Genomic DNA, 26,943 nt, shown 5'->3' on the forward strand with positions numbered 1-26,943 from the left:
GAGAAAAAGACAGGAGGTGATTTAGCGTACAGGAAATCTATGCACACTAAATGGTACTTGAACGCCAATAATTTTAATCACTCTGTACACAAGAACGCAGTCCTGAACACTTTAATAGACAGGACCAAGATTTTTTCTGAGGACAACCATCCACAGTCTGAGTTTCCGCACTTGAAGTTCATGTTTAGGGAAAATGGTTACACAAAGGGAGAAAATGCACAACTTTTCTGGCGCCGCCGACGAAAGACGTCTTGTGAATCTGTGGAAGAGGCTAAGCCGGCTTTGTTTCTTGCATACTGTAGAGTAATTATTAGCAAGATAGGATGAGAGCTGAAGTGGCATGGACTGAGACCAGTGTTCAAGCTCACCTCCAAGATACGAGATATGTCACACCCAGTTAAAGACAACTTCGAGTTCCTAGAGTGTATGGTGTCCCCTGCGAATGTGGTAGCATCCACATAGGACAAACTATCCACACTCTGGCGAGCAATGTGCAGACCACTCATGACATATTAAACAACTGGAATTTGAGAAGCTGGCCGTGGCTGAACACTGCCTAGAAAGTAGGGATGAAGTCTAATTTGAAAAAAGGAGAGTTTTGGCTCCAAAATCGTAATATTTGTCTAATGTTGTAGAAGAAGTAGGTGAAATTAGAGTAAACCGAGACACACTTCGCAGGGCATGGGAGTAGGCTTTGGATATCGAGCGGAAGCAAAGATGGAGGCTTAATCCTTTTAGGGGGCGAAAGCATCAGTTTCAAGTTTGGTGTTGGCTCCGCATGCCACCTGATACGGTTGTCCTGCGGTGGGATGGAGCTACTGTGAGCTGCCATCTTGCTTTCCATGCATGTGTCTCTTTCGCCATGTCCTGAAGGTTCCAGAAGCGGCTATCACATCTGTGTGAACAGAACACTGGGCCAGGCCAGTGGTTGTTGGTGTTCCTACTGTGTGGCTGCCTGGCAGTGGACAGCTTCAGCCAACATGCAGTGACTGCAGCTCTTCCACTGACTGGCCCAACTGCATGTTATGTGTTACGAAATCAATCATTTCATACAGCTGAAGATGTGATATTAAGATCCCAAAACAGGTGATGATTTGAATAAATAAATAGTACAGCTGAAGCGGATCTCTCTAAATTCATTACCTGGCAGTTAGTGATTTTAATTCCTGATGACGATGGCAAAGACAGCTATCAAAAGCACAGCTAGTGACGTGATAAGATTTTATAACTTCTAAGCATATACAGGGGCGGTGTTCTTGAGGACAATATTATGGAAATGGAAGAAGATGTAGATGAAGATGAAATGGGAGATATGATACTGCGTGAAAAGTTTGACAGAGCAGTGAAAGACCTAAGTCGAAACAAGGCCCTGGGAGAAGACAACATTCCATTAGAACTACTGACGGTCTTGGGAGACCCAGTCCTGACAAAACTACCATCTGGTGAGCAAGATGTATGAAACAGGCGAAATACCCTCAGACTTCAAGAAGAATATAATAATTCGAATCCCAAAGAAAGCAGGTGTTGACAGATGTGAAAATTATCGAACTGTCAGATTAATACGTCACAGCTGCAAAAGACTAACACGAATTCTTTACAGACGAATGGAAAAACTGGTAGAAGCCGACCTCGGGGACGATCAGTGTGGACTCCGTAGAAATGTTGGAACACGTGAGGCAATACTGAGCCTACGACTTATCTTAGAAGAAAGATTAAGGAAAGGCAAACCTACGTTTCTAGCATTTGTAGACTTAGAGAAAGCTTTTGACAATGTTGACTGGAATACTCTCAAATTCTGAAGGTGGCAGGGGTAAAATACAGGGAGCGAAAGGTCGAAGTAGAGAGGATATAAAATATAGACTGGCAATGGCAAAGAAGGCGTTTGTGAAGAAGAGAAATTTTTTAACATCGAGTATTGATTTAAGTGTCAGGATGTCGTTTCTGAAAGTATTTCTATGGGGTGTGGCCATGTATGGAAGTGAAACATGGACGATAGCCTCTCACCGATGCTATTCAATCTGTATATTGAGCAAGCAGTAAAGGAAACAAAAGAAAAGTTCGTAGTAGGCATTAAAATCCACGGAGAAGACATAAAAACTTTGAGGTTCGCCGATGACATTGTAATTGTGTCAGAGACAGCAAAGGACTTGGAAGAGCAGTTGAACGGAATGGACAGTGTCTCGAAAGGAGGGTATAAGATCAACAAAAGCAAAACGAGGATAATGGAATGTAGTCGAATTAAGTCGGGTGATGCTGAGGGAATTAGATTAGGAAATGAGACACTTAAAGTAGTAAAGGAGTTTTGCTATTTAGGGAGCAAAATAATTGATGATGGTCGAAGTAGAGATGATATAAAATGTAGACTGGCAATGGGAAGGAAAGCGTTTCTGAAGAAGAGAAATTTGTTAACATCGAGTATAGATTTGTCAGGAAGTCGTTTCTGAAAGTATTTGTATGGAGTGTAGCCATGTATGGAAGTGAAACATGGACGATAACTAGTTTAGACAAGAAGAGAATAGAAGCTTTCGAAATGTGGTGCTACAAAAGCATGCTGAAGATTAGATGGGTAGATCACATAACTAATGAGGAGGTATTTAATAGAATTGGGGAGGAGCTTGTGGCACAACTTGACTAGAAGAAGGGATCGGTTGGTAGGACATATTCTGAGGCATCAAGGGATCACCAATTTAGTATTGGAGGGCAGCATGGAGGGTAAAAATCGTAGAGGGAGACCAAGAGATGAATACACTAATCAGATTCAGAAGGATGTAGGTTGCAGTGGGTACTGGGAGATGAAGAAGCTTGCACAGGATAGAGTAGCATGGAGAGCTGCATCAAACCAGTCTCAGGACTGAAGACCACAACAAGAAACAACAAGCATTTGTTTTCCCTCTACCAGTGGCCCAATGCAAGGCCTGTCCCGCAACATACATGGTAAATGGAAAGGTGAAGTGTCTTTAACAGAGCCATGCCATATCCTGGCTGATTTGCAAACCCCAATGTCCATATATTGCTACTACATACTGTCTGCAGAGTAAAATCAGAAAACACCAGGGTGCTGCATGACTCTATCGCAGGTCCTTACTGTCTGCAGCTTCTGAGCCACATCTGTCGCCAGCACGCACGGCATGACCAACTGCAGAACGGCATAAAAACTAGAAAACACTGATGTCTGACCAGGCGCCGTCTCAGATCCACTACCGTCTGCAGCTGCTGTGCCACAGATGTCCCCAGCACGCACCATACTTCATGGTGTAATCACACCTAATGCATATTAAGAACCCTTCGTTAGAGTCCACGCAGGATACGGTGACTGATGTGCACTGACTAATTTTCGTCCATCCAGCACAGTGCAGCGAACGTTATCATTAATCGGCTATGGCGGCAGAAGACTAACACGAGTGCCTTTGCGAACAGCAAAACTACACCTGGGTTGTGATCTTAACAATTGGACCCTAGACGACTGGAAAACCGTGGCCTCGTTAGATAAGTTCCGATTTCAATTGGTAAGAGGTGATTATAGGGTTCGAGTGTGGTGGACGCCCCACCAAGCCATGGACCCAAGTCGTCAACAAGGCACTGTACAACTTGGTGGTAGTTCCATAACGGTGTGGGCTGTGTCTACATGGAATGGACTGGCTCCTCTGGTCCAACTGAACCCATAATTGACTGGAAATGGTTACATTCACCTACTTGGAGACCATGCGCAGCAAACTTCACGGCCACACGGGATAGCCGTGCGGTCTTAGGGCGCCTTGCCACGGTTCACGCAGCTTGCCACGGTTTGCGCAGGTCCGCCCCCGTCGAAGGTTTGAGTCCTCCCTCAGGCGTGGGTGTGTGTGTTGTCCTTAGCATAAGTTAGTTTAACTTAGGTTAAGGGGCTCCGGAACGCCCTATACTTGCAATGTTAAAATAACGCTTATAAATTACATCTTTCCTCACAAAGTATTTGAGGTAGGAAGTTGAACTTTTTACAGATTATTTATTGGAATATGGGCTACAACTTAACACAGGGGTTTTACAAAATTTTAGTTCAGTTATTAAAGATGATTTTTTTTCAATTGTAATGAAAATTCACAACATTTTTTTGCAATTTTTTATTTATATATTGAAAAATATACAGTTTTTTGGAAAAAGGCTGTGTTAAATTATGCAGAAGGTACTGTGTAACATTTACTGAAAGATTGAAACAAATATGTTTGGAAGATCCTTAGAAAACATGTAATTAGTATGAGAAAATAAAAGTTTTGGGAATCGAGCGAAAAAGATTGGATTAACTTTTTAGTGCATTCCAGGTCCATAGGATGGATTATCTTCATCCTCTGCAAACTCCTCCTCCAGCTTCCTCTTGTCCCTCCTCCTGTTTACTCTTGCTTGTATTTCTAGACTCTTTACAGCCCTGTCTGCAGCCCGAAGGCGTTCCTTGTCTAAAGCAAGCATCGCTCGTACCGTGTTAGAACCTATCTTCATTCCCATATTTCTAAATACCTTTGGCTTTCCAACATTTCTCCTTTTCTTAAAAGCCTTCAGAGGATTTCTAATTACTTTTACTCATTATTATACTTCAACAAAACAGAGACTCAAGAAACAGAATTAATTACGAATATTTTCGAGATAACGACAGAGTAAATAAACATGAAACAATCGACAATCACACCAGCGATATATATTGAACCATCACAGGTTAGCCACAACACATACTTTATGTCACATCACTAAAATGTACCTGATGAACACGGACGTTAATAATAACACCATTTGACAGCAGTTTAACAGCGCCACAGTGGGTCACGCCCATGTAGAACACATTTCAAAAAAAATTTAAAAATAGTTGTAGTCTTCGGAATTGAATAAATTATATATCTATTAAAAGGTAATAGTCTGCAGATTCAGAAAACGCAAAAAAGTAAAAATTGAACTTTTAATGATTTTGAGCCTTTCCGGAGCCCCTTAAGTAGTGTGCGAGCCTATGGACTGATGACCTCAGCAGTTTGGTCCCATATGAACTTACCACAAATTTCCAATTTCCAACTTCACGTACCCAAACAATGGTGAAATTTTTATAGATGACAAAGCGCCATCACGGTTTGCAATTGGTTTGAAGAGCATTGTGGACAGTTAGGGTAAATGGTTTGGCCACCCAGATCGCCCACAATGAATCTCAGTGAACTTCTGTGGGACATAATCGAGAAATCACACACAATATCCTGCACGGGCCACATTTTCGTCATTATAGGCGAACCTATATGGTTCAAATGGTTCAAAGCACTATGGGACAACTGAGGTCATCAGTCCCCTAGACTTAAAGCTTACTAACCTAAGGACATCACACACATCCATGCCCGAGGCAGTATTCCATCCTGCCACCGTAGCAGCAGCGCAATTCCGGACTGAAGCGCCTAGAACCGCTCGGCCACAGAGGCCAGCTAGAGGCAGTGTGGCTCAATATTGTGCAGGGGACTTGGCAAGACTTCTGGAGTCCACGCCACGTCGAATTGCCGCACTATGCCAAGCAAGAACAGGTCCAATACGTTGTTAGGAAGTATCCCATTACTTTCGTCACGCCAATGTATGCTCCAATGGCTGGCCATTGTGCTCGCCTAGATGTCATTCCGTAAAAGCTGTTTCTAGTTTGGGACAGCCTCCGAAGAACCAATCGTCGACATGGGAATTTGTAACTAAGTAAGTACTCTTTCAACACATTTTTTTTTTTTTTTTTTTTTTTTTTTTTTTTTTTTTTTTTTTGGTCATCAGTCTACTGACTGGTTAGATGCGGCCCGCCACGAATTCCTTTCCTGTGCTAACCTCTTCATCTCAGAGTAGCACTTGCAACCTACGTCCTCAATTATTTGCTTGACGTATTCCAATCTTTGTCTTCCTCTACAGTTTTTGCCCTCTACAGCTCCCTCTAGTACCATGGAAGTCAGTCCCTCATGTCTTAGCAGATGTCCTATCATCCTGTCCCTTCTCCTTATCAGTGTTTTCCACATATTCCTTTCCTCTCCGATTCTGCGTAGAACCTCCTTATTCCTTACCTTATGAGTCCACCTACTTTTCAACATTCGTCTATAGCACCACATCTCAAATGCTTCGATTCTCTTCTGTTCCGGTTTTCCCTCAGTCCATGTTTCACTACCATACAATGCTGTACTCCAGACGTACATCCTCAGAAATTTCTTCCTCAAATTAAGGCCGGTATTTGATATTAGTAGACTTCTCTTGGCCAGAAATGCCTTTTTTGCCATAGCGAGTCTGCTTTTGATGTCCTCCTTGCTCCGTCCGTCATTGGTTATTTTACAGCCTAGGTCGCAGAATTCCTTAACTTCATTGACTTCGTGACCATCAATCCTGATGTTAAGATTCTCGCTGTTCTCATTTCTAATACTTCTCATTACCTTCGTCTTCCTCCGATTTACTCTCAAACCATACTGTGTACTCATTAGACTGTTCATTCCGTTCAGCAGATCATTTAATTCTTCTTCACTTTCACTCAGGATAGCAATGTCATCAGCGAATCGTATCATAGAAATCCTTTTACCTTGTATTTTAATTCCACTCCAGACAGCTTGCACCATTTTATATCGTCGAAAGCTTTTTCCAGGTCGACAAATCCTATGAAAGTGTCTTGATTTTTCTTTAGCCTCGCTTCCATTATTAGCCGTAACGTCAGAATTGCCTCTCTCGTCCCTTTACTTTTCCTAAAGCCAAACTGATCGTCACCTAGCGCATTCTCAATTTTCTTTTCCATTCTTCTGTATATTATTCTTGTAAGCAGCTTCGATGCATGAGCTGTTAAGCTGATTGTGCGATAATTCTCGCACTTGTCAGCTCTTGCCGTCTTAAGAATTGTGTGGATGATGCTTTTCCGAAAGTCAGATGGTATATCGCCAGACTCATATATTCTACACACCAACGTGAATAGTCGTTTTGTTGCCACTTCCCCCAATGATTTTAGAAATTCTGATGGAATGTTATCTATCCCTTCTGCCTTATTTGACCGTAAGTCCTCCAAAGCTCTTTTAAATTCCGATTCTAATACTGGATCCCCTATCTCTTCTAAATCGACTCCTGTTTCTTCTTCTATCACATCAGACAAATCTTCACCCTCATAGAGGCTTTCAATGTATTCTTTCCACCTATCTGCTCTCTCCTCTGCATTTAACAGTGGAATTCCCGTTGCACTCTTAATGTTACCACCGTTGCTTTTAATGTCACCAAAGGTTGTTTTGACTTTCCTGTATGCTGAGTCTGTCCTTCTGACAATCATATCTTTTTCGATGTCTTCACATTTTTCCCACAGCCATTTCGTCTTAGCTTCCCTGCACTTCCTATTTATTTCATTCCTCAGCGACTTGTGTTTCTCTATTCCTGATTTTCCCAGAACATGTTTGTACTTCCTCCTTTCATCAATCCACTGAAGTATTTCTTCTGTTACCCATGGTTTCTTCGCAGCTACCTTCTTTGTACCTATGTTTTCCTTCCCAACTTCTGTGATGGCCCTTTTTAGAGATGTCCATTCCTCTTCAACTGTACTGCCTACTGCGCTATTCCTTATTGCTGTATCTATAGCGTTAGAGAACTTCAAACGTATCTCGTCATTCCTTAGTACTTCCGTATCCCACTTCTTTGCCTATTGATTCTTCCTGACTAATATCTTGAACTTTAGCCTACTCTTCATCACTACTATATTGTGATCTGAGTCTATATCTGCTGCTGGGTACGCCTTACAGTCCAGTATCTGATTTCGGAAACTCTGTCTGACCATCATGTAATCTAATTGAAATCTTCCCGTATCTCCCGGCCTTTTCCAAGTATACCTCCTCCTCTTGTGATTCTTGAACAGGGTATTCGCTATTACTAGCTGAAACCTGTTACAGAACTCAATTAGTCTTTCTTCTCTTTCATTCCTTGTCCCAAGCCCATATTCTCCTGTAACCTTTTCTTCTACTCCTTCCCCTACAACTACATTCCAGTCGCCCATGACTATTAGATTTTCGTCCCCCTTTACATACTGCATTACCCTTTCAATATCCTCATACACTTTCTCTATCTGTTCATCTTTAGCTTGCGACGTCGGCATGTATACCTGAACTATCGTTGTCGGTGTTGGTCTGCTGTCGATTCTGATTAGAACAACCCGGTCACTGAACTGTTACCAGTAACACACCCTCTGCCCCACCTTCCTATTCATAACGAACCTGTTATACCATTTTCTGCTGCTGTTGATATTACCCGATACTCATCTGACCAGAAATCCTTGTCTTCCTTCCACTTCACTTCACTGACCCCTACTATATCCTTCCCTTTTCAGATTTTCTAGTTTCCTACCACGTTCAAGCTTCTGACATTCCACGCCCCGACTCGTAGAACGTTATCCTTTCGTTGATTATTCAATCTTTTTCTCATGGTAACCTCCCCCTTGGCAGTCCCCTCCCGGAGATCCGAATGGGGGACTATTCTGGAATCTTTTGCCAATGGAGAGGTCATCATGACACTTATTCCTGTGGATACACGTTACGTGTCTTTAATGCAGTGGTTTCCATTGCCTTCTGCATTCTCATGTCGTTGATCATTGCTGATTCTTCCGCCTTTAGGGTCAATTTCCCACCCCTAGGACAAGATTCAAATGGTTCAAATGGCTCTGAGCACTATGGGACTCAACTGCTGTGGTCATAAGTCCCCTAGAACTTAGAACTACTTAAACCTAACTAACCTAAGGACAGCACACAACACCCAGCCATCACGAGGCAGAGAAAATCCCTGACCCCGCCGGGAATCGAACCCGGGAACCCGGGCGTGGGAAGCGAGAACGCTACCGCACGACCACGAGATGCGGGCCCTAGGACAAGAGTGTGCCCTGAACTATCCGCTCCTCTGCCCTCTTTGACGAGGCCGTTGGCAGAATGAGGCTGACTTCTTACGACGGAAGTCTTCGGCCGCCAATGCTGATTATGTACCAAAATTTAGGCAGTGACGGGGATCGAACCCGCGACCGAAGACGGTTTTGATTATGAATCAAAGACGCTACCCCTAGACCACGTGTTTGCAAAATCTAACATATTATGGAAATTTGTAATACTTGCATGAAGTGAGAACTTACCTTAGAGCATAGGGTCTCAAAACGATACCGTACGTGACTGCGAGACAACATGGTATCCTGGCTCATTCAAGTGACTATGTGTAGCTCAGAGAGTTTCAATGACTCATTTGTGCAATTTCTGTATGAGTACTGTATGGATTCATAAATGCAAATGGCCATAACGCATGCACTGGCCATTATGCCCGTCCTTCATCTACCTCATTCCCCAGCCATGTGCCACGAGTAAAATTCGACATCAAATTAGATGAGGGCTTAACCACAGTAGCCACTTTGTGGGTCGCCAAGTGGTGGTAGGTTGTGTCCCCTACAGCAGTGACAGACCGTAGCGCCGGCCAGAGTGGCCGTGCGGTTCTAGGCACTACAGTCTGGAACTACGTGACCGCTACGGTCGCAGGTTCGAATCCTCCCTCGGGCATGGATGTGTGCAATGTCCTTAGGTTAGTTAGGTTTACGTAGTTCTAAGTTCTAGGGGACTGATGACCTCAGAAGTTAAGTCCCATAGCGCTCAGAGCCATTTGAACCATTTGAACAGACCGTAGCGTCGTTGGATGAGTACATGGTCACACACCACTGACAACCCCTAGCACTATATCAGTGCGTGAGGTACCCACCTTGGAGGCAGCGCCCTCGCGCAGTTTGAGGTCGGACTCGAGAAGCAGCTGCCTGGGTTGTGAGACGTGGCAACCAGGCATGGGGCCCGTCAGGTCCAGCTGGGAGTGCACGCGCACCAGCCGCTCCAGCTCTTCGTCCTTGACCGCCTCCTACAAAAATACACCACATTAACAATCCTTTCCAATCCTCCTCCAACTCTCCTCTTGTTACTTTCATTTATCCAATTCTTCTATCCCACTGAACACCACTTACAACCACACACACACACACACACACACACACACACACACACACACACAAATGCATCACAACACTATAAAACACACACCACATTAAACAGTTCTCTCCAAACTTCTCCAACTCTCCTTCCATTCGTTTCGTTTCTAATTTTTGTATCCCACTGAAAACCACCTACAGGCACACACACACACACAACCCACTCCAACTTCGATTTTCTTACTCTCAGTTCTATGCCTGTAAAATGTCATTGGACAACACACACATATGCCACCACCATTAACTTAATGGCACAACATGAAACGCAGTAAATACACTACTGGCCATTAAAATTGCTACACCAAGAAGAAATGCAGATGATAAACGGGTATTCATTGAACAAATATATATACTAGAACTGACATGTGATTACATTTTCACGCAATTTGGATGCCTAGATCTTGAGAAATCAGAACCCAGAACAACCACCTCTGGCCGTAATAGCAGCCTTGATATGCCTGGGCATTGAGTCAAACAGAGCTTGGATGGCGTGTACAGGTACAGCTGCCCATGCGGCTTCAACACGATACCACAGTTCATCAAGAGTAGTGACTGGTGTATTGTGACGAGCCAGTTGCTCGGCCACCATTGACCAGATGTTTTCAATTGGTGAGAGATCTGGAGAATGTACTGGCCACGGCAGCAGTCGAACATTTTCTGTATCCAGAAAGGTCCGTACAAGACCTGCAACATGTGGTCGTGCATTATCCTGCTGAAATGTATTGTTTCGCAGGGATCGAATGAAGGGTAGAGCCACGGGTCGTAACACATCTGAAATGTAACGTCCTCTGTTCAAAGTGCCGTCAATGCGAACAAGATGGCGATGACGAATACACGCTTCCAATATGCGTTCACCGCGATGTCGCCAAACACGGATGCGACCATCGTGATGCTGTAAACAGAACCTAGTTTGATCCGAAAAAATGTCGTTTTTCCATTCGTGCACCCAGGTTCGTCGTCGAGTACACCATCGCATGCTGCTGCAAACGTCTTCGAACTGTTCGAGCAGATGGTTGTTGTCTTGCGAACGTCCCTATCTGTTGACTCAGGGATTGAGACGTGGCTGCACGATCCGTTACAGCCGTGCGGATAAGATGCCTGTCATCTCGGCTGCTAGTGATACGAGGCAGTTGGGATCCAGCACAGCGTTCCGTGTTACCCTCCTGAACCCACCGATTCCATATTCTGCTAACAGTCGTTGGATCTCGACCAACGCGAGCAGCAATGTCGGGATACGATAAACCGCAATCGCGATAGGCTACAATCCGACCTTTATCAAAGTCGGAAACGTGATGGTATGCATTTCCCCTTCCTTACACGAGGCATCACAACAACGTTTCACCAGGCAACGCCGGTCAACTTCTGTTTGTGTATGAGAAATCGGTTGTAAACTTTCTTCATGTCAGCACGTTGTAGGTGTCACCACCGGCGCCAACCTTGCGTGAATGCTCTGAAAAGCTAATATTTTGCATATCACAGCATCTTCTTCCTGTCGGTTGAATTTCGCGTCTGTAGCACGTCATATTCGTGGTGTAGCAATTTTAATGGCCTGTAGTGTATTAATGAACGATTTGATGTACAAACACTCATGAAAGCATGAAAAGTTGATAAAAGGTTACAGGAATAAGGTCTGCATTTCAGAATAAGCGACTATGAACTTCGTGAGTTCTACAGGGTGAGTCAAAAAGGACGTTACAACTTTGGAATTGTACAGAGTATTTCCATAAGAGTATGCAAAAATGTAACAGGACATAGAGAATGCTCCATTGAACAATTTGAGACAGGGAATTTGGGGTCCGAAAAGACAGCTTACAGACATATGGAAGAAAGTTGTCTAGTGCTTTGCCTAGCATTATTGCTTTCCAGATTATTTACAACTAACATCCATACAAGTTTACACATACTGTGCTGTTTATTCACATGTACATTCTTTATTTCCTGCAAGGAAACAAGGAGTTGCTAGGAATTCATGATGCAGGTTTTGTTTACTTTACTTATCCACAAGGTGGCTCTGTTGTATTGTATTTACATTTTCCCATGACAGAACGTGCTATGAATCAGCGATATATGCATTCATTACTCAACGGTAATTAGAGATGTATAGCACAATACGATGGAGCAGCACTGGTACAGTATTTCCTGGTCGCTGGATCGGAAGAGGAGGTCCTATTCCAAGGCCTGCTTGGTCACATGACCTGAATCCCCTTGATTATCTCCTATGGGGATCTATAAAGTCACTTGTGTACGAGACCAACTGGATTTGGAAACGCAATTATCTGTCAGAAATGTAGCTACCTGTGATGTGATTCGATGTACACCAGGGACATTTGTCAGAGTGCGTCAGAATCTTGTTCACCGACATCATGCTTGCTTTGAGGTTGATTGCCATCAGTTTCAACGTATTTTGCAAGTTACGGCACAAATGGTACATTCATTATGTCAATTATGGCATTTATAGTTAACTAATGTAAATAAAAAAGTACACAGTAATGTGATTTTATTCCTATTACCACCTTAAACTGGCCTCTCCGATCCCAGGTTCCCTACCTCAAATTGTTCAATGCAGCGTCCGTTGAAATCGTTAAATTTTTGCCCGCTCTTACGGGAACACCCGGTATAGAAATTTATTGAGAGAACTTACGGAATCGGTAGATGTTTCATTTTGTAGCTAAAAACCTCAAGTTTGATTCACGTAGTGCACTATTACCCCATTCCGCCACCAGGAGCGCCAGCGTAGAGTGCAGTAGAGATGGGTCGAAATCGTTAATTCCCGTGAACTACTTCATTCATTTCACTCTTTGCCGTGAAGCGTTCAAACGAAGTAGTTCATTCATGAAGTACGGAAGCCTGGCGAAGTTGCCCAGTTCGGCGCTCAGCCGCGGCTGCGCTCGCTTCGCATCGCTCGTACAATAAAGCTTCGTAATACTTCATAATTTTACCAACAGATGGCCGAACTATGCAGTAACGCGCACGCAACGTTTTACGCCCTTACAGCGTCTGAGTTAACTTAAATAGAGCATGGTCGGAGGGGACAAAGGAAAGATAAACAGAGAAGCCTGTCACATATAAAGAAGGTATTACATTTAATCTTGCTCGACATTTTCTCATGAAGCGCCCAAAAAAGTCGTTATGTGCCAAATTAAACATTATTTGTTGTATTCATGGACTGAAAACTAGGCCTACCAACGAATTGCAGTCCAATTTTACGTTCCTTTTAAAACTTAATCCAAAATAGAATGAGTATGTTTATCACTGTCACAAAGTCTATATATCTACGTTAAGTAATGATTCAGAAGTTTTCCTGTGGATTTTATTTTTGTTGAGAATAATAACCCTCCAGATTCAAAACGTAAACTGTCACCTGTAGTCACTGGTACGATTTCACGTAAAATCCCTCTTTCAGTGTTATTAACAAAGCTCTTATTTTCATGTTGGCTGTGCGTGCTCACACAGCCAGCCTCTTCGTTTGTATCTTTAATATTCATTTGTCTGCAAGTGCTGCCAACGGTAGGCTACCCGTAGACGCGATGTTTCACCGCACAAATAGTCACGGGTAATGTTGTCAGCACTGCAGGAAGCAGCTGACGCTGCATTCCCCTCGCCCCTCACATCTCCAACCCCTCGTAAACCTGTCGTTCCCCACAAACACCGCGCGATTCCTCGACAGGCAGTAGAGGGAGGACTGAAGTGAAGGGAGGATGAGTGACGTAGCGCCGATGTAGCGGGAGAGGGGTAGAGAGTGAGTGAACTAGAAAAAAGTGTGGAGTGTGCTATCTGTGAAGAGTCTGAAGTAGCAGTTCATTGAAATTGAGTGGTTAGTGCACACTTCACTGGAGTGAAGCGTTCATTTGAACGACTCATTCGCGAGCTCCCCATCTCTAGTGTGCAGTTAAAATGGCTACTTCCACTGCTGTGGACTGTGTCCACCTTGCTCCCCAGACTTGACACCACTGTATTTCTTTCTCGGGGGTTTCATTAAAGACCGTCAGTATGTTCCTCCCTTGCCAAACAATTCAGCCGATCTGAAAAAAAAAGAAGGATCTACGCTGCCATCGCACAAGTTAGGCCAGATCTGCAGCAACGAGTGTGGCAAGAAATTGATTACTAGTCGGTTAGGTTAGGTTAGTGTTGTTTAACGTCCCGTCGACAAGGTCATTAGAGACGGAGCGCAAGCTCGGGTTAGGGAAGGATGGGGAAGGAAATCGGCCGTGCCCTTTCAAAGGAACCATCCCGGCATTTGCCTGAAACGATTTAGGGAAATCACGGAAAACCTGAATCAGGATGGCTGGAGACGGGATTGAACCGTCGTCCTCCCGAATGCGAGTCCAGTGTGCTAACCACTGCGCCACCTCGCTCGGTGATTACCAGTCGGATGTCCGCCACATCACAAACGGTAGTCACATCGAACCAAAATTGAGCTTGAGATTTTTATGTGAAACTTGAGGTGGTTTGCTAGAAAATGACACATCTACCGGATCTTAAGTTATCTCAGTCAATTTATACAGTGAAGCGCCAAAGAAACTGGTATGGACATGCGTATTCAAATACAGATATGTAAACATGCAGAATACAGTGCTGCGGTCGGCAACGCCTGTATAAGACAAGAAGCGTCTGGAGCATCTGTTAGATCGGTTACTGCTACTACTTTGGCAGGTTATCAAGAGTTAAGTGAGTTTGGGAGTGGTTTTAAGTCGGCGCACGAGCTACGGGGCACAGCATCTCCTAGGTAGCGATGAAATGGGGATTTTCCCGTATGACCATTTCACGAGCGTACTGTGACTATCAGGAATCCGGTAAAACATCAAATCTTCGACATCGCTGCGGCCAGAGAAAGACCCAGCAAGAACAGAACTAACGACGACTGAAGAGATTCATTCAACCCGACGTAAGTCCAAAGCTTCCCCAAATTGCTGTAGATTTCAATGCTGGGCCATCAACAAGTGTCAGCGTGCGAACCATTCAACGAAAAATCACTGATATGGTCTTTTGGAGCTGAAGGTGCACTCGTGTGCCCTTCATGACTGCACGACACAAAGCTTTACGCCTCGCCTGGACCCTTCAACACCGACATTGGACTGTTAATGACTGGAAACATGTTGCCTGGTCGGACGGGTCTCGCTTCGAATTGTACCAAGTGGATGGACGTGTATGGGTATGGAGACAACATCATGAAACGGTAGACACTGCATGTCAGCAGGGGACTGTTGAAGCTGGTGGAGGCTCTGTAATGGTGTGGGGCGTGTGTAGTTGGAGTGATATGGGGCCCCTGATACGTCTAGATACGACTCTGACAGGTGACACGTACGTAAGCACCCTGTCTGATCAACTGCATCCATTCATCTCCTTGTGGATTCCGACGGGCTCTGGTAATTCCAGCAGGACAATGCGAGAATTTCTACAGAGTGGTTCCAGGAACACTCTCCTGAGTATAAACACTTCCGCTGGTGACCAAACTCCCCAGACACGAACATTATTGAGCGTATCTGGGATGCCTAGCAACGTGCTGTTCAGAAGAGATCTCCACCCCATCGTACTGTTACGGATTTTTGGACAGCCCTGCAGGATTCATGGTGTCAGTTCCCTCCAGCACTACATTAGTCGAGCAGATGCCACGTCGGATTGTGGCATTACTGCATGCTTGCGGGGGTCCTACACGATATTAGGCAGCTGTACCAGTTTCTTTGGCTATTCAGTGTATATCATCCCAAAGTTGTAAAGTCCTTTTTGACTCACTCTGTATTATAATTGGAGTCACGAACGATGGTGGTCGAGTTTAGGCTTGCTCTACGCACCTACGTCACTCATTCTCCGACAACCGATGGGCGTTCGGCAGTATTTTTAGCGCTCTGTTCTAAATGTCGTAGCCGGTTCTAGAGGACTGTTCGAAACTAGCCGTCGACGTTGACATGTGACGTAATGGCTGCTATGACGTCGCGTTCTGGTGCATATTTTGAATTGAATTTCTGCGTCGCCTTCTCGTTGGTTTATACAGAAAGTAATTTGTTAATCTTTGCGCTGGATTTGTAACCTCTTTTCAGCTATTACTGCCATCGCGAAATATGGAGGCAATTGTGGGGCCAAGTTCTGCTCCTGATTTTGAAGCTGTGGAGAGTAGTAGGAACGGGGAACAACATATTCCTCACGTTCGCTTCATTATTGTGAAATGAGCTTATGAATCGGGCGTACCAACGAATGTCATCAGTTTTGCCAGACAATACAATTTAAATGCTCGCTATTGTAAGTGTAGTGTTTGTGGCAAGTAGATGACATTGGGCAAAGTTTGAGGAAACACACGGGTAATTTGTATATGTGGCGCTGTGCAAAAGATCTTGTGTGGAGGTATGTTCGTAGAAGGACGTGGTATGTGAAATCAAGACTTCCTATGAACAGTATTTTTTTACTTTTTCATTTTTTGTTATGTTTAGGATCTATTTGGCTTGTTCCTCGACCGAGCGAGGTGGCGCTGTGGTTAGACACTGGACTCGCATTCGGGAGGACGACGGTTCAATCCCGTCTCCAGCCATCCTGATTTAGGTTTTCCGTGATTTCCCTAAATCGTTTCAGGCAAATGCCGGGATGGTTCCTTTCAAAGGGCACGGCCGATTTCCTTCCCCATCCTTCCCTAACCCGAGCTAGCGCTCCGTCTCTAATGACCTCGTTGTCGACGGGACGTTAAACACCACTAACCTAACCTAACCTTGTTCCTCATGAGAGAGAAACAGACCGTAAATCTGTTATAGACTGGCATTCGTTTTGCTGGGAAATTTGTTCGGCTTTTGTTAAGAGAAGGGGCAAAATTGTTGGTGGGCTGTGGCTATTATACAAATTCAAAAATCGCAATTGCAAAAAAAAAAAAAAAAAAAAAAAAGAAAGAAAGTGATAGAGGGGGGTGGGCAGTTGTTTTAGGAAATCACTGTTCTCCAAACATAATTTTTAAGGTGATAGGAGAACTTTTACAATGTTTCACTTGGTACAAAGTTATAATAGAGATGGGTCAATCATGTCAGATGGGTGGGCTAGTTGTAAGGGATTAGACGAAATTGGGGTCATGTATTTGGCTGTGAATTATTCCGTTGAACTTAGTGACAAAAAAACAGGGGCATGTACAAATACAGCTGAAGGGATATGGGAGGCGGGCAGTAAAAAGTATTACTGGGCGAGAGAAAAGGAAAATTTCAGCACTACAGAGCCGTTTAGATGAGCATGTGTGGAGGAAGGATGTCCCACAAAACCAGTGCTTGTTTGACGTATTTTTGGAAGGTGTGGCGAGGATGGAGGTGCCAAAGAAAGAGAGTTTAGTTGCTGCTTTGGAATGGAGGTACATTTTTTAGATTATTTTAACTTTTGCAATTTGTCTTATTTCATTAATTTTGTTATATCTTTGGTTTTGAATGATTGGGATTTTTTTTATAGTTCATACATAGACTTGATTTCTTCGATATCAACCAGTTAGGGATATTAGTCTGTATTGATAAGTTGTGGTGCGTACCCTAATACCGTAATTTTCATTTCTACACTAGGTTTTTTCTAACACTGGCGTGCTGTGTAGTGGATCTTGCATTATGTGCTGATGTTGGCAATTGTTGGTGTTGGTGTTAGCGAATTTTTAAATAACAATTGAGTACATGTCGAGGAGGAGGTGGAGTGAAAGCAGAGGTATATTTTTTGGAATTATTGAAGAAGTTCGGAATTTCCGGGAGAGTGGTTGGCTCGTGAGTCAATAGAGAAGCTTAAAAATGTCACTATAATGGGTTGGTTTAGCCAGAGGTCTAGGTTAGGATGGAATGTGACGATATGGACACGAGTTGGCAAAGCCAACGAATCTTACAGTGGGAAAGGTGTCTGTGCTGACACACTGATGTGTAACATAAACTGCGGCCTGTGTTAGGTTGGTACGCAACACTTTGTTTGGGAGTAAGCGAAGCAAGCAAAACTGGCAGCAGATAAGAATTCTGGGGAGACACGCTGATCCATAGCATAGACACAGTGGAAAAGGTGTGTATAGTGACATCTGACCTGCAGCATAACCTGAGGTCTAGGTTAGATGGTATGCAACAGTTTGGTTGTGAGTTAGCAAAGTCAACAAATCTGACATCGGATAGCCGGCCGCTGTGGCCGAGCGGTTCTAGGCGCTTCAGTCCGGAACCACGCGGCTGCTACGGTCGCAGGTTCGAATCCTGCCTCGGGCATGGATGCGTGTGATGTCCTTAGGTTGGTTAGGTTTAAGCAGTTCTAAGTTTAGGGGACTGATGACTTCCGCTGTTCCCACAGTTGGTTGGTTGGTTGTTTTGGGGAAGGAGACCAGACAGCGAGGTCATTGGTCTCATTGGATTAGGGAAGGAAGCCGGCCGTGCCCTTTGAAAGGAACCATTTCGGCATTTGCCTGGAGCGATTTAGGGAAATCACGGAAAACCTAAATCAGGATGGCCGGACGCGGGATTGAACCGTCGTCCTCCCGGTTCCCACAGTACTTACAAGGGAACCTCCCCATCGCACCCCCCTCAGATTTAGTTATAATTTGGCACAGCGGATAGGCCTTGAGAAACTGAACACCGATCAATCGAGAAAACAGGAAGAAGTTGTGTGGAACTATGAAAAAACAAGCAAAATATACAAGCTGAGTAGTCCATGCACAAGATAGGCAACGTCAAGGATTCTGTGAGCACAGGAGCGTCGTGGTCACGTGGTTAGCGTGAGTAGCTGCGGAACTAGAGGTCCTTGGTTCAATTCTTCCCTCGAGCGAAAAGTTTGCTTACTTTATTTTTGCAAAATCATCTGTCCGTTCGTTCATTGACGTCTCTGTTCACTGTAATAAGTTTAGTGTCTGTGTTTTGCGACCGCACCGCAAAACCGTGCGATTAGTAGACGAAAGGACGTGCCTCTCCAATGGGAACCGAAGATATTTGATCACAAGGTCATAGGTCAACCGATTCCTCCACAGGAAAACACGTCTGATATATTCTATACTACAATGGTGACGGCATGTGCGTCACATGACAGGAATATGTTGTCGACCCACCTAACTTGCACACTTGGCGAATGGGTAAAAATATTCTTCTACCTTGCCCGATTTAGGTTTTCTTGTGGATGTGATAATCACTCCCAAAAAAGTGATGAAAACGTAAGAGTGTGTCATATAAACTGCAACAAATGAATGCAACAGTTTCACAGTCACACAGTTTTCTCTGTGCTCTGTCAAAACACATGTTTTTAACGTTTTCAAATTTTTCCGTGTGTAGCCCGTCAAATCCTGCATATGTCCAAGCAAATCTGAACATGCCCTTGATTTTGGAGAGAGAAGTTGATTATGTGTGAGTGCCTGAACTTTGATAATCGTCTGGAAATAAAAAAATTAAACTTTCCTCTCGAGGAAAGACTTGAACCAAGGGCCTCTCGTTCCGCAGCTGCTCACGCTAACCACGGGACCACGGCGCTCCTGAGCTCATACTATCCTTGATGTTGCCTATGTTGCCCATGTATATTTTGCTTGTTTTTTCATAGTTCCACACATTCTTCCTGTTTTCTCGATTGATCTGTGTTCAGTTTTTCAAGGCCTATCCACTGTGCCAACTTATAACTAAATCTGAGGGGGCTGCGATGGGGAGGTTCCCTTGTTAGAGCCATTTGAACCATTTGACATCGGATAAGATTTCTGTGATGTCACACTGATCCGTAGAACGGGCCGAGGTCTAGGTTAGGTCGGAATGCAACACTTTGTGAGTTCGTGAAGCCAACGAAGGTGACAGTTGACAAGGTTTCTGTAGTTACACATTGATTTGTGGCATAGCCCCAGTTCTAGGTTAGACTGGAAAAGCAACAGTTCGGTTGTGAATTGGCGAAACCAAAGAATGTGGAAAAGCTTCCTGAGATGACACAATGACCTGTAGCGTAGCCCGAGTTCTAGGTTAGGCTGGAATGCAACAGTTTGGTTGTGAGGTAGCAAAGCCAAAGAATCAGACAGCAGATACGATTTCTGTGGTGAAACAGTGATCTGTAGCATAGAATGAGGTCCAGGTTAGGCTGGAATGCAAGAGTTCGGTTGTGAGTTGGCAAAGCCAACGAATGTGACAGTGGAAGAGATTTCTATGGTGGAAGACTGATCTGTAGCGTAGCCCGAGTTCTAGAGCAGGTTGAAATGCAACAATTTTTTCGTTAAAGCCAACACAACTATATGTCCTCATCAATAAACACTTACGGGCTAAGTTGCCGTGGTCGATCAGTAGAACTTCTTCTCCCTGACGTTTCGTTCTCAACTACGGAGAACATCTTCGGAGGTGAGTCAACTATATGTGTTAAGAGACTCACCTCGTGTACAGCAAGAGATCTCCATTAGATGTAATGTGCAAATTTCGTTGAGGTGTTGAAGGAAGCGAATACCTAAGTTAACGTACAGCGCCTTATTGACCTATATTTTATATCGGGGGTACACGATGCTCTTCACAATATTCTACCTGTATTTACGACATTGCCGAATATTTGGACAATGTGGGTCAGTTACGATTTATTCGTAGTAAACTGCAGCTCATATTATTTACGAATGAGTTTTGTCATTGTCTGACAGCATACTAACGATTTTACATTCTCAGTTTGTTCATTGTGACGCTTGTTTGAATTAGTCCCGAATATGACTCGATGTGCGAGGAATTATTTATGAGATGTATTTCGCAGTTTGCGAGTATCATATGAGCTACGGTTATTTGTGAAGCAAATATTATTTCCGAAAATCAAGGGATCCATTATCAATAGCTGCAGACTTTGGAAAAGTAGCTGAGCCTGTAAGTGTATTTGTAGTTCACTATTTTGTATGATGGTGGTGACTCTCTTTCAGTAACACAATTTATTTTTTCAGTTACGTGGGCTGTATTTTGAGAACATTAATGTGTATTTCTTACTTCGGTAGTTTCTGCCGTTTTCAACAGGTATATGTGGTTATATTTCTTGGTTGTGATTCGATTTAGTGTCCAACAGTATATCTACAGAATTTGCAAATTCGTAATGAACGGTATATATATATATATATATATATATATATATATATATATATATATATATATATATATATATATATGTGTGTGTGTGTGTGTGTGTGTGTGTGTGTTTTTGTGTGCCATCCAGTATACCCTGGGATGTAATTAGTGTACCCCAACTGTCTGCGACTAGTGTAATCCATAGAAAAGTGCGAATGTGTTCTGATGTCTGTGAACCGATTAACTGAAGCGGGACATGGGGACCAGCTCGGTATTCACATAGTGGAATGTGGAAAACCGCCGAAAAACCACATACAGGCTGGCCGGCACACTGGCCATCGTCCTTAATCCGACAAGCGGATTCGAACTCGATCCGGGGCCGACGCGCCTATCCGTATCCAAGAAGCAGTGCCTTAGCGGTCTTGGTTAACTGGCGCTTATACAGGGTGTTTCAAAAATGACCGGTATATTTGAAATGGCAATAAAAACTAAACGAGCAGCGATAGAAATACACCGTTTGTTGCAATATGCTTGGGACAACAGTACATTTTCAGGCGGACAAACTTTCGAAATTACAGTAGTTACAATTTTCAACAACAGATGGCGCTGCAAGTGATGTGAAAGATATAGAAGAAAACGCAGTCTGTGGGTGCGCCATTCTGTACGTCGTCTTTCTGCTGTAAGCGTGTGCTGTTCACAACGTGCAAGTGTGCTGTAGACAACATGGTTTATTCCTTAGAACAGAGGAGTTTTCTGGTGTTGGAATTCCACCGCCTAGAACACAGTGTTGTTGCAACAAGACGAAGTTTTCAACGGAGGTTTAATGTAACCAAAGGACCGAAAAGCGATACAATAAAGGATCTGTTTGAAAAATTTCAACGGACTGGGAACGTGACGGATGAACGCGCCGGAAAGGTAGGGTGACCGCGTACGGCAACCACAGAGGGCAACGCGCAGCTAGTGCAGCAGGTGATCCGACAGCGGCCTCGGGTTTCCGTTCGCCGTGTTGCAGCTGCGGTCCAAATGACGCCAACGTCCACGTATCGTCTCGTGCGCCAGAGTTTACACCTCTATCCGTACAAAATTCAAACGCGGCAATCCCTCAGCGCCGCTACCATTGCTGCACGAGAGACATTCGCTAACGATATAGTGCACAGGATTGATGATGGCGATATGCATGTGGGCAGCATTTGGTTTACTGACGAAGCTTATTTTTACCTGGACGGCTTCGTCAATAAACAGAACTGGCGCATATGGGGAACCGAAAAGCCCCATGTTGCAGTCCCATCGTCCCTGCATCCTCAAAAAGTACTGGTCTGGGCCGCCATTTCTTCCAAAGGAATCATTGGCCCATTTTTCAGATCCGAAACGATTACTGCATCACGCTATCTGGACATTCTTCGTGAATTTGTGGCGGTACAAACTGCCTTAGACGACACTGCGAACACCTCGTGGTTTATGCAAGATGGTGCCCGGCCACATCGCACGGCCGACGTCTTTAATTTCCTGAATGAATATTTCGATGATCGTGTGATTGCTTTGGGCTATCCGAAACATACAGGAGGCGGCGTGGATTGGCCTCCCTATTCGCCAGACATGAACCCCTGTGACTTCTTTCTGTGGGGACACTTGAAAGACCAGGTGTACCGCCAGAATCCAGAAACAATTGAACAGCTGAAGCAGTACATCTCATCTGCATGTGAAGCCATTCCGCCAGACACGTTGTCAGAGGTTTCGGGTAATTCCATTCAGAGACTACGCCATATTATTGCTACGCATGGTGGATATGTGGAAAATATCGTACTATAGAGTTTCCCAGACCGCAGCGCCATCTGTTGTTGAAAATTGTAACTACTGTAATTTCGAAACTTTGTCTACCTGAAAATGTACTGTTGTCCCAAGCATATTGCAACCAACGGTGTATTTCTATCGCTGCTCGTTTAGTTTTTATTGCCGTTTCAAATATACCGGTCATTTTTGAAACACCCTGTATATACATATAAATGAAATGTGTTTAAAATTAGACTAGATACCATTTTTACCAGAATTATTTCTTTCCACTTCTCATTTGCCGTACTGGCGTCCATTGAAGCGGTAGACTGTGTTTTTACGACAGGGCCTATTCGATTACTTTTTCGCTCTAAAAACTATTTCTTTCATTACAATATTCGTAATCCGAAGTGTTTGCTTTGCGACGCTGTTTTTTTTTTTTCCCCTTTCTGTTACGATGAAGAAATCCACTTTGGTATGACGTTACTTTAGGCATAATATTTCCGACGTTTGTTGCATGTTTTTTACGTCACTCGCCAAAGCCAGCGACTCGTATCGAAGACTCCTCTTTATCTATCGTAGCCAATGCGAGCATTAACCGTGACCGTAGAGTGGTATTTAGTGAATGTTTATTCCATTTGTTGCTGGTTGTCACGACTAAAGGCGGTCGTAAGCAACAAATTCTGCACCCTAGCAAGCCAGAGATATAATCTGCAGTCTGCACGCCTTTTTCAAGTGCAGAGCACGTGTGTGCGCTTACGACAACCGTCTCTTGGAACCAGCAACAATGTAATTCCCGTCAGTGTCTACAGATGCACGAACCGCCATCGTTCGTGAATCGGGCTATAGTATCATATCACAAAGTGGCAGCGACTGTACTGTATTTTCCACTCTCATCGGAATGATAGTATCATATCACAAAGTGGCAGCGACTGTACTGTATTTTCCACTCTCATCGGAATGTGAATATCGTCAGAAGGAAGAACTTTACATGGACCCCATTCGCACACCCGCTGGGAGACGACGCAAGTTGACAAATTTCTTGCTCAGGACCAATTTCCTGAAATTGCAGAGAAATTAGGGTCCGGATTGAGCAGGAGAAGTGGAGGGATCGGTGACTCAGTCATCACTCACCACGACGTCGTAGGACTCGATCCTCGCTATGAGGGCCTTCAGCTTCTCGTTGTCCTGTTTCGTCTTCAGTGAGGAATTCACATTGTTGACGAACTCGTCAACACTCGTTATCTGGAAAAGAAAGAGAATTTAAATTTTTAATATTCTCCACAGTGCAAGCAGTCGCTTTGCATCATTCTAATGAAATCTAACATTGTACAGGTACTGAAAACTTTGGATGGTTACAATAGATGAGACCAGATAATACTTTATTCCATGGATTTACCGGGTATTTTACAATTCATGTTGCACACTTCTCGAGGCTGCAGAGGAAACTTCATAGATCAAGTTTCACATGGGAACCCACGTCGGGAAACGACATCCAACAATGCTACAGAGAGACAAAGTTATATACATATGTACATGCGAAAGAAACTGGTACATCTGCCTAATATCGTGTAGGGACCCTGTGGGTATGCAGAAGTGCCGCAACACGACGTGGCATGGATTCGACTAATGTCGGAAGTTGTGCTGGACCCAAATCACACCATGAATCCTGAAGGGATGTCCAAAAATCCATAAGAGTACGAGGTGGTGGAGATCTCTTCTGAACAGCACGTTGGAAGGCATCCCAGATATGCTCAATACTGTTATGTCTGGAAAGTTTGGTGGCCAGTGAGAGTATTTAAACTCAGGAGAGTGTTCCTGGAGCCAGTCTGTACCAGTTCTGGACGTGCGGGATGTCGCATTGTCCTGCTGGAACTGCCCAAGTCTGTCGGAATGCACAATGGACACGAGTGATCAGACAGGATGCTTACATATGTGTCACCTGTCAGGGACGTATCTAGACGTATCAGGAGTCACATATCACTCCAACAGCATACGCCCTACACCATTACAGAGCCTCCACCCGTTTGAACAGTCCCCTGCTGACATGCAGTGTCCACAGATTCATGAAAAAATGGTTCAAATGGCTCTGAGCACTATGGGACTTAACATCTATGGTCATCAGTCCCCTATAACTTAGAACTACTTAAACCTAGCTAACCTAAGGACAGCACACAACACCCAGCCATCACGAGGCAGAAAAAATCCCTGACCCCGCCGGGAATCGAACCCGGGAACCCGGGCGTTGGAAGCGAGAACGCTACCGCACGACCACGAGATGCGGGCACAGATTCATGAAGTTGTCTCCGTACCCGTACATGTTTATACGCTCGATGCGATTTGAAACGTGACTCGTCTGACCAGGCAACATGCTTCCAGTCATCAACAGTCCAATCTCGGTGTTGATGGCCCCAGGCGAGGCTCAAAGCTTTGTGTCGTGCAGTCATCAAACGTACACGAGTGGGCCTTCGGCTCCGAAAGCCCATATCGATGATGTTTCGTTGAATGGTTCGCACGCCGACACTTGTTGATGGCCCAGCACTGAAATCTGCAGCAATTTGCGGAAGGGTTGCACTTCAGTCAAGCTGAACGATTCTCTTCAGTCGTCGTTGGTCCCGTACTTGCAGGATCTTTTCCGGCCGCAGCGACGTCGGAAATTCGATGTTTTACCGGATTTATGATGTTCACGGTACACTCGTGAAATGGTCGTACGGGAAAATCCCCACTTCATCGCTACCTCGGAGATGCTGTGTCCCATCGCTCGTGCGCTGACTATAATGTCACTTAAATCTTGATAACCTGCCGTTGTATCAGCAGTAGCTGATCTAACAACTGGACCAGACACTCACTGTCTTATGTAGGCGTTGCCGACCGCACCGCCATATTCTGCCTGTTTAAATATCTCTGTATTTGAATATGCGTGCCTATACCAGTTTCTTTGGCGCTTCCGTGTAGATGAAAAGTTGACAATATATATATATATATATATATATATATATATATATATATATAAACTGGGGTTAGACAAGGTGATGGATTATCACCTCTGTTATTTAACTTAGTTCTGGATAGAGTCATGGCAGAATGCGAAAAAGAACTCAAAAAAGAAAAGTACTGGAAACCAATATCACTGGGAACCAAAAAAGATGACCTACAAATCCCCTACTTAGCCTACGCAGACGATCTTGCAATAATGGCAGATTCTAGTGAAATGGCAGTCAAACAGATAGAAACCTTAAAAGAGTGTGCAGGAAAAGTTGGCCTACAAATATCTTTTGAGAAAACGGTGTTTACAACAACAAATCTAGAAATTTCTAAGTTACAAACCAAATATGGAGAAATTAAGAGGGTACCATACTTTAAATATTTAGGAGAGATAATTTCTGAAAAATACTCACAACAAGAAAGAATATTAAAAGCTCGTAGGGGTCTAGGGCTGGTCCAAAACATTTACAATAAAAAATGTCTATCTATAAATACAAAAATTAAACATTATAAGTCGGTAATTAAACCAATAATGCTATATGCCAGCGAAACCTTGACACTTAAAAGGAAAACAGATATGGAAAACCTGAAGAAAGAGGAAAGGAAAATCATTAGGAAAATTCTGGGACCAAGATGGACCAAAGAGGGGTATAGATTACAGAAAAATTCTAAAATTGAAGAATATTCTAACATAGAGATAGACATGAGAAAGAGGCGTCTAAAATTCTATGGCCACATAATGAGACTTCCCGATCACAGACTTACAAAAAAAAATAGTAAGATACGTAGCATCCCTTGTTAATGGAGGAGAATGGATCAAAAATATAAAGAAAGATCTGGAATTAGCCAACATTACTACTGAAGACATGAACAAAAGAAACAATTTCAAACTTAAAGTTGACAAATGGGAGGTCAAACCAGAGACAAAAGCGCCGAGAACTGGAACAAAATGGAGCGAAGAAAGAAAAGCTGAATTCTCGCAAAGAATGAAGACCTGGTGGGCAAACAAGAAGAATAAGAAGCCCCAGAAGTGAACCATCTTTACTTAGCGTCTTCCATGTTGGGAGCTTTACGACTAATAATATATATATATATATATATATATATATATATATATATATATATATATATATATATATATACAGCGTGAGTCACCTAACGTTACCGCTGGACATATTTCGTAAACCACATCAAATACTGATGAACCGATTCCACAGACCGAACGTGAGGAGA

At 43.8% G+C, this 26,943-nt stretch overlaps 1 protein-coding gene across 1 annotated transcript in view; it reads right to left on the reverse strand.

The window, feature by feature from the left end:
* Nucleotides 1-26,943, reverse strand: part of LOC126212700 (pleckstrin homology domain-containing family G member 5) — an 870,566-nt gene that overhangs the window by 88,567 nt on the left and 755,056 nt on the right. Inside the window, exons 11-12 of the mRNA XM_049940115.1 lie at nt 23,860-23,970; nt 9,712-9,861 (exon numbers count right to left, since the gene is read on the reverse strand). Coding sequence (XP_049796072.1) covers nt 9,712-9,861; nt 23,860-23,970 — 261 coding nt within the window. The remainder of the gene's footprint in view (nt 1-9,711; nt 9,862-23,859; nt 23,971-26,943) is intronic.

This window comes from Schistocerca nitens, chromosome 11 (genome assembly GCF_023898315.1).
Source record: "Schistocerca nitens isolate TAMUIC-IGC-003100 chromosome 11, iqSchNite1.1, whole genome shotgun sequence".
NCBI classification, from domain to species: Eukaryota; Metazoa; Arthropoda; class Insecta; order Orthoptera; family Acrididae; genus Schistocerca; species Schistocerca nitens.